At 41.5% G+C, this 9,425-nt stretch overlaps 1 protein-coding gene across 1 annotated transcript in view; it reads left to right on the top strand.

Moving 5' to 3' along the window:
* The first annotated feature begins 9,071 nt into the window (after positions 1-9,071).
* PRDX6 (peroxiredoxin 6) overlaps positions 9,072-9,425 on the top strand; it is a 228,330-nt gene continuing 227,976 nt past the window's right edge. The window contains exon 1 of the mRNA XM_044085221.1: positions 9,072-9,338. Within this exon, the coding sequence (XP_043941156.1) occupies positions 9,244-9,338 (95 nt within the window). The 5' untranslated portion in view covers positions 9,072-9,243. The remainder of the gene's footprint in view (positions 9,339-9,425) is intronic.

The raw sequence follows: 9,425 nt of genomic DNA, 5'->3' as shown, positions 1-9,425 counted from the left end.
CATACCGCCTGTTCAGAGGCGATCTGTGCCTGACGTATAAAGCCATGTCCAACCCGGAATTAATGGACATGCTGCACCTCAGAAAATCCAAATCCCATTGAGCTACGCTCGAGAGACTTGAACCTCAGCACTGAAATAAATAGGACATGCTGGAGGGACAGATTCATAACCCAGAGGCTCCCTTCACTCTGGAATAAAATCCCAGTCCAGGTTAGGCAGAGTCCCTCATTGACTCTCTTCAAGAGGAATCTTGATGAGTGGATGGGAGACCGTAGGTTTACCCCGGGTATCACTTCTGTGTCACTGTTAGACAGAGGCACAGTATACTAACCTCGAAAAAGGGCATAGCATAATAAATTTAAAATGGGTGGCGAAAGCCAAACACATTCTGGCTAGGCTTATAAATGCCCTAGGGCAGATAGCCTAGTATGAACCTATGAACCTAAAGGGTGTCTGCACAGGGCAAATACCAAGCTCAAAATGCCAAGTGTTTCTGTCAGAAAGGTGACACTCATCAAGGTGAGCTGGAATAAGTGTCCTGACTTCCTGCAGTGTACATTATCAGTAATAATGGTTTGGTGTAAATGCAAGTGGTTCAAGTAACAACAACCAGAGGAATTTGTGCCTAGTGGCTATCACATACTTAAAATTAAACAATAAATAGAAATAATATCATAAATGAACAAAACTAAGGCAACCTATCATTGAATGCCAGCAATACTTGGAATGGGGTACAGTTTATATTGGTGTACCCTTAGAGTAGGAATGGGGTACAGTTTATATTGGTGTACCCTTAGAGTAGGAATGGGGTACAGTTTATATTGGCATGCCTTTAAAGTAGAAATGGGGTACAGTTTATATTGGTGTGCCTTTAGAGTAGGAATAGGGTACAGTTTATATTGGTGTACCCTTAGAGTAGGAATGGGGTACGGTTTATAATGGTGTACCCTTAGAGTAGGAATGGGGTACAGTTTATATTGGTGTACCCTTAGAGTAGGAATGGGGTACAGTTTATATTAGAGTGGCTTTAGAGAAGGAATAGGGTACAGTTTATATTGGCATGCTTTTACAGTAGGAATGGTGTACAGATTATATTGCCATGTTTTTTTAGCAGACTGTTCCTCAGAATGCACTCATTACTCTCCTGCGTGCAGTTTTTACCACTGGATGCTCTGACTGGGTTTAGGTTTGGATGGAGGTGTCACTTCAGTAAAGGATGTGCATGCAGCAGACCCAAGATTCTAAATGATATGCTGCTAACCAAGGAGGATGCTTAGTGCAGGGCTGGGTTAACAGCAAGGACCCTGATGGTTAATACTGCAGACAATAGAATAGATAACAGCTGACATTCTGCCATGGAATAAATCAGAGAAAGTACAGTTGTGTAACTTGAACTTACCATAAAAGTAGATGTTCGAATGATTGCTACTGCAGTAGCATTAACTATATTGGTTATATGCACCCAATGATATAACAAACAGCTAGCTTCCAACACTTAAGGACACCTTCCATGTGCCCAAATTGTCAGTCAGCTCAAGGTGAGCTGACTATAAGACAAGTTTGGGTGCAAAGTCCTTCAGAGCTTTCCTGAAAGCACAGAAAAGGAGGTTGGGCCCTGAAAGGACAATGCTAGGAACAACAAAAACTAAATATCCAACCCTGGCATAAAAAAACACACCAGAAAACAAGGGAGATAGAGGGGGGGAATGGAGGGAGGGGGGGCTGGCTACTGCAGCCGTGATCCTTTGAATATCTACTGTTACAATACGTTTACTTACACACCTATACTATGTTCTTCATATCGATCCCTGCTGCAGTAGCCCTAGCTATATGGGTAGATTACCTTAGCTAACTACATCTGGGAGGTGGAAGGAGAACAATTCAGGAGTCCTTGAAGAATGGTCCTAGCAAACCTTTTTCTGGACCTGGAAAAGGAATCATGCTTATAGTGCTTATGTACAGATGACCAATTAGCACCTTCTTCTTCTAGAATCCACCCTTTCCAAAAATCCATAGGTGAAGCCAAGGCCCTGGTACAGTGGGCCTTTAGCCTGCCTGGAATTGCTTTCTTACCCTGAGTGTAGCAAAAGGTAATAGCGTTAGACAACTATTTGGAAATGGTCTGTTTTAACACAGGTTGTTCCTTCCTCTTACCTTCACAATAAATTAACAATTGATCTGAAAGATTTAATTCTGTTGAGATAGTACCCGAGTCGTCTCTGGACATCCAAGGTATGGAGTATCCTTGCTTCCTCATTTTTAGGTTCAGGAAAGAAAATAGGGAGGTGGATATCATAGCTTAAAGGGAACTCAGGTACCACTTTAAGCACGAATGAAAGATTAGTTCTCAAAGAAACCCTGTTCCTGTGGAAAATGAGATAGGGTTGACTCATTTTAAAAGCTTGCAACTCACATTCCCTTCTTGCAGAGGTCTGAGCAATCAGTAAAACTGTTTTCCATGTAAAACAATTTAAGTCAGTAAGGTTAGCTGGTTCAAATGGAGCGAGTGTTAGCTTCTCTAACGCAAAATTAAGGTCCCAAAGCAGAACCACCATTTTTGGAGGTTTCTTATGCAAAACCCCTTTCAAAAGCATTTTGACATGAAGAATGCACTGAAAAAGGAAGATCAATGGGGCCGACATGCTGAAATGGCCAATAAATGAACCTTGATAGAGGAATAAGAAAGGTCCCAGAATAGTAACTCACACAAATATTGTAGAACAAGAGAACAATTAGCCCTGTATGGGTGCTGGTTATGTTGTTGCCACCAACTATAAAACCTTTTTTATTTGCTAATACATGCTCTCTAGTAGCAGGCTTTCTTCTCCCCATTAGTACCTGTTGCATGTCCTCAATAAACAGGTGTCTAAAAGAAATTAGAACCCTATCATACAGGCCATCGAGTAAACTTGATAGATGTCAGTGTCTTATCAAACACCCCTGTTTATGTGCAACTAGAACCAGTCTGTGAGGAAACTTGTGGTACCACCCTTGGCCATTTCCAAAAGAAGGGAGAACCACAGTTTCAAGGGCCAAAGGGGAGTCACCACAATGATCTTCAGGGACTCCTTAATCATCAGAAGTACCCTGGCTATCATTGGAAAGGACATAAAAGCATACAGGAACATTCCTATCCAAGGAAAACAAAAGGCATCCCATCTTCCAGACCTCCTTGCATAGAGTCCTGGAACAGAATCTTGCCAGTTGATTATTTAGAAAGGAAGCAAGGAGGTCTACTTAAGGAATTCCCTACAAATGGCTCAAATCTTGGAAGACCCCCTGATCTAGTTTCTATGCATGAAGGTCTGCCCTGTCCTGCTTAGCTTGTCTGTTATGCAGTTTTGCTCTGACCAAAGGTAGGATGCCTGTAGAGAGAGACTGTGCTGTGAAGCTATACCCTAAGCTAGCATGGCCATTCTGCAAAGGAAATACGACCTAGTTTCCCCTTACTTGTTGATGTATCACATGACTGTGGTATTGTCTGTAACCACTTGAAGAGGTCCTGGGAACCAAATATGGTTCAGAGAGTGGAGTGTGTGGATCAAGGCAAGCAACTCCTTGATATTTATATGCTTGCATCTGTCCTTGGTGCCCTACACCCCCTGCACTTTTATCTCTCCTGAACTGCTCCTCAAGCAAAGTCCAAAGCTTCTGCTTTGGAGCAGGAAAGGAGAAGGGAAGACCTGGATTTCATGATATGTGTTGTCTCCACTAAAAGATTTGTCTTCCAGTGAACCCCAGTGCAGGGATTTGAAAAGATAAGGGGTGTAGATGCTAGGAACAAAGAGCTTTCAGAAACCACTGTATCTTTACCATACGGAGTCTTGCCAGGGGTATCATGAGAATCATAGATGCCATGAGACCCAAAATCCTGTGGAATTCCTTTGCAGTGACAAAATTCTGAACGGAAAACCTTAGAAATAGATCTAAATAAAGACCTATTTTTTCCTGTGGAAGAAAAAAATTTTGAACTGAGGTGTCTAGTTAAAATTCCAGGAACACAATCCTGTATGAAGGAGTCAAGAAAGATTTTTGCAAGTTATCTTGGAATCCCAGCTAGTGTAAGAGTTCTTTCCCCCAACAGAGGGATTTCTGACACTTTGAAAAAGTCTGCAATGATAAGTAAGTCATCTAAATATGGAAAAAATGTGGATATCTTGTAGCCTGCAATGATCTATAATTGGAGTGTGACACTTTCTGAACACTCTTGGTGGGGTGGATAGTCAAAAGGGTAAGGCAGAGAACTGATGATGTGACCCAGACAAACAAACCCTTAAGAAACATTCTGGATGAATAGGGATGTGATTATAAGAATCTTTTAAGTCTAGTGTTGCCAGGGAACCTGAAAGAGATAGAATAGGTAATATCTAGTGATGTGACATCATTCTGAATTTGGGCACTATCACAAACAAGTTTAGGAAAGAAAGATCCAGAAATGGTCTCCAAGAATTTTCCTTCTTTGGCACTAGGAGCATCCTTGAATAAAATTGCTTCCCCTCCTGGGAAGAAGGAACTGGTTCTATTACTCCTTGAGACAACATGTGATGAAAAAATGGTGCAAATGAAAGAGCTTTATCTGGAAGATGAGGAATGACCTCCTGGAAGAAATTCCGCCCACTGCCATGAATGATGGTGAATTATTTTCAGAACCCATTTCTCTGAAAATGTCAGTTGTCAAAGAGAAAAATGGAGATATAGACTTTTTGGAAGAAAAAAGGGGCCAGGGTGGAAGGTGTTCACAAAGTCTTTTAAATAACAATTCAGACGTATTGACTGGACTATCCTTGGTTCTGGGAGGTTCTAAACTTCTTTCTTGAACCCCCTTGTCATTTCTTCTAAAACGTCTGTTTACCAGGATTTTTTGAGACTTTTTATTTATTTGTTTGCTTGTTTGTTTGTATCAAAACTAGAAGAAGCGAAAGAAAATCCCTAGGAAAAAGAGGGCTGAAAAATCAGAGATTTTCTGGATCAGTTCAAAACAATAGCAGAGACCATAGCCATTGAAGAAATATCAACAGTCATATATACACTGTAAACAATGAGTGATGACCTGTGCAATAAAAGAAACAAGTTACTTAAAGCAGATTTGATTTTCCTCACAAGAAGAAACTACAGATAAAACATTCCCCATACTTTCACAATTTGTCAGAACAAATGTTAACATACGAGCCTACCAATTCAAAATTCTGAAAGTCTGAAAATCAAAGTTTCACAAGTATACACGTTTTTCTAATACCTGTCAACAATTTTCCCATTTTCATCAGAAAGAGTAGAATTGGAATTAACTAAGTGCTTAGCAGCAGTTGGATCAAGAAAGGCTATAGCTGCTGGGTCAGGTTTGAGAATAGAGTATAAAAATTTAAAAGAGTAAGGAATTGTATACATCCTATCTGCCTTTTTTAGGGGCAGCTTTCCAAATAACAGGAAAACTGCAGGCAATGACACACACACATCCTCTAAAGCAGACAGAGCAGGAGGAATGGGTGTGGGTTTTGGAAAATCCTTCTGTAAGAATTCATAGCATTTTCTGAGGGGCTGAAAAACTTGAGTGTTCTCCCATTGAAAACACTTGCACGTTCTAGCAACAGTCTCATAGAGAGACCCCCCCCCCCCCAACCATGAGAATCTGAAACGGAGTTGTCCTCTAAGTCTGAATCAGAAATCTGAGGAAAAAATCCTGTATCTTTTCCTGCATCCTCTTGTTCAGATTCAGAATCTTAAATCTCTTCAGGAAGTGGGGAATCTCTTTCTTTTACCAGAAACTACTTTACAAGAAGGATTAGTAGCCTGAATTAAACCCTAAGCCAGACCCAGTAAACTATTCTTATCCAAAAAAACTTGAGGAGGAATAGATACATGCTTGGTTTTCTGTTTCGTTCGGACAGAAAAAATTGAGCCATCGTTGTTACTGATGAGAGCAGCCACAGCGTCCCCAGGATGGGCACAGCATTCCGACAACAGGGAAAGCTCCTTTATTCCCTTTCCCAAGGCTGACGAGTGTGACTCTCCTTTGCCCACTGAGGGGGTCCCAATAGCCATAGAGAATGTGGCTAACCCCCGGTCTGTAGTGGCTATAGGTGATACATCAGAAGGATCCGGGGTAAAAAGTGAGTCTGTAGTGGCTATAGGTGATACATCAGAAGGATCCGGGGTAAAAAGTGAGTGGTCTGAGGTACAACAAACAGCCACAACAGAGTCACCCACCTGTGGCTGAGGAAAATTTCTTGCCTACTATGGTGACAAAGGCTATTTATTTAATGTTTTAATTTTGTGGCTATAAGAATGATTGACCATGGGACAGGTAGTCTGTTCCATGGCCACGCTGAAAATGGTGCCTTTTTCCTGGGAAGACAAGCAGCAAATGCCTGTAATCACTAGCAGTCCACAAAAGTTACTTTTTTTCAGTCACTCTACACACTTTTAAACTGACAGAAAAAACGAGCACCCTTTAAAATATGTTGCAGTCTCAAAACAATCTGTTGAAACATAACACTCATAGCTTTAAAATAACTTTCCTAGTAATAACATTTCAACAAAATTAAGAAAATTGATTTTTTTCCCCAAAGCAAACTTATCCGCTCAGTAAAGGAAAGCACAAACAACTGTCGTTCCTCCAAAGCTTCAGAGGGCGGCACAAAAGCTCTGAAGGGCTTCATGTTCAAATTTGTCTTTTAGTTGGCTCAGCTCAAGCTGCCTGACAGTTTGTGAGTGTAGAAAGTGCCCTGAAGTGTTGGAAGCTGGCCGGCTTTTATATCCTTGGCAGGATACATCTCATATAGCTAAGGCTACTGCAGCAGTGGTCAGTATGATGAGCACTAACCTTGGGTTCAGATGGTGTACCACATAATATTCAAAAATGCAAAATGCAGGTTTTCTCCCTCCACCCAAAAATATACCAACTGACCAGAGGCTTTAAATTGGGGGGAAGGGGGGACTACAGGTGCTCAAGTCCAGTCCCAAGTACTAGAAATCCACAGTCTCGAGGTCAGCGACTGGAGCACTGTGTAGGTTAGGTAGGACACTACTCATGCTGAAACTCATATAAGTGTTCAAACAAGCAGCCATGGGGAGCAAGTAAGTGGGTATTTTATGCTTAGGGAGTAGGGAGATTTTTTCTCCATTAAGGCAATAAAATTTGACAAACAAAGCAATACCTAAAGAGTTTAGTACCTGCACCACACCACCTTCCCCATGGTCATTAACCACATTTAATCTGTACCACTGTACCCATAACTGAAAAACATTAGTACCTCTGTAGATGCTTTCTTCCAGATAAAGAAATCCCTTCCAGTGTATCAATAATTTGGGCAAATGCTGACCTCTAAACTTGTATTCTTGCAGAAATGGAATTCCCATGTGTAAAACCCTCTTTTTTTTGTTGTGTCTTTCGGCTTATCCTGGTTAGGGGTCGCCACAGCGGAACTCCGGTCCGCTAATGTTTGGTAGTGAATTTTTACGTGCCAAGTTACCAGCCCTGATGCACAACCTTCAACGAAGGCACGCCCATTCACGCATGCCTCCACACAGAAGACGCTCTAGCTGAGAATCGAACACAACATCTTGCTGTGAGGCGACAACGCTACCGCAGCACCACTACCACAGGTCATTTTCCTAATGTTATATATCTATGTCTGGTCTTGGATGAGTTGACTCTAAGATGTTACCCTAGAGATAGGGTTTTGATGGAGTGTAGTAGGGCATGGGCATCCACACAAGGGGGAAAATTCAGAATCAGAATCACATTTATTGGCCCAGTATACTCCGATTTCAGTGACTCTCCAAGTATGAATTATATAAACTATTAAGAACAAGACAAACAACACACATCCAACTATTTAAGAACAAGACAAAAAAGTAAATATACATACAAGGTGCAAAGTGCAAGAAATACTGAAATAAACAAGTATTAACAATATGTCAACAATACTGCAGAATCCTCCAAGGCTTGGCAAAAAGAATACCCCAACCTAATAAGCTGAGTTAACCGTTTATGAACTTGATGGCCTTGGTGGTGGGGACGACGACTGTTCTTATATCCGCTTGTTTTGGTGCGTAATAATCTATAATGCCTGGTTGATGGTAATATTTCAAAAAGATGGTGGCCTGGATGTGAAGGGCTGGCGATAATTTTCCCTGCCCTTTTCATGACTCTGGAATAGTACAGATCCTGTAAGGAGGGCAAACTAGCACCAATATTTTCGGCAGACCTGACTATTCGATGTAACCTATTTTTGTCATGAATATTGATATTTTGCCACATTTTCAAATCCTCAGCTGAGGACATAGAAATGCGAAATTTTGCAGGCCAAACCATACCCACAGACAGAACTTTACTTTTTGCCAAAATAAAATCTAGATCATTTGAGTTGCTTATGCCGTTTCATATAACATTTGAGTGTTTCAGTTACAAAATAATTGTTAACGGCAAATATTAAAGAAAAATTAGCAAAAAAGGAAACGAAAAACCTCAGACCATTTGTTTTGAGTTTTTTTCGTAAGACACAAATGCTCACATAGTGACTGTCCTCAGCAAAGAGGGACGGGATAACCCTAAAAATCCCTGCAATGAATTAAAGACATTACGTTTTTGATTTAATTTTGTGAAAGCCACAACCATAAAAAACAGTAAATATAAAGCATAGAAAAACCGCGACTCTTGACAGCAGGAGAGTAATGTAGAAACACACCGGCTCCTTTTTAATTTCATTTACGTTGCAGCTGCTGTTGTTACTGTGCCAAAGAAACGTGACATTCCCTTAAAAATTAACTTATACAGCATGACTCCGCACAATACGCATTGTACACCTTTGGGTTTTAAGTCCATATAGTTATTACACTTTCCCTTTGAATAGTCACATGCGTGTACCTGCCCTCTACCCACTTATAAACCAATATCGCCCCCATTTACCCACCACGTGGGCCACAGCTCACGGAGAGTTTAACAGCGGATTGACAGCACTGTCGCTGGCCTGAGTGGACGCTGACGTCTCTCTCGCCGCTGATTGGCAATATGATTGTAGACGGTGGCCACACCCCCGGCGCTGATTGGCAGTATGAGTGCATTACGGTTGAAAAGTAGTTTGTGTCGAAACGCTTGTTTCAGTTGTCCCTGGAGACATTCCCAGTTTCTTCCTGTTGTTGATATATCTGTGTGGGATAGGCGCAGTTTGTTCCTGGTTGCTTCCACTTGTGTTTGTAACTTTCCACAGCTGTAGTGCTTGTTTTTCGTTCACAGCCTTCGCCATGCCCGGAGGAATCTTGCTTGGGGAGGAATTTCCCGACTTTAAGGCGGACACCACCGTCGGCCCTATCCAGCTGCACAGCTTTTTCGGGGACTCGTAAGTATCGTCCCGTCTGGAGTTCGACTGTAGCGGAGTGTGGTGAATACGTGTCATACCTCTCATCTGGGAGCAAAAAAATCTGGA

The sequence above is a fragment of the Protopterus annectens genome, chromosome 10.part0 (genome assembly GCF_019279795.1).
Source record: "Protopterus annectens isolate FY-2018-M chromosome 10.part0, PAN1.0, whole genome shotgun sequence".
NCBI lineage: Eukaryota > Metazoa > Chordata > Ceratodontiformes > Protopteridae > Protopterus > Protopterus annectens.
This window is presented reverse-complemented; position numbering and strand designations above follow the sequence as displayed.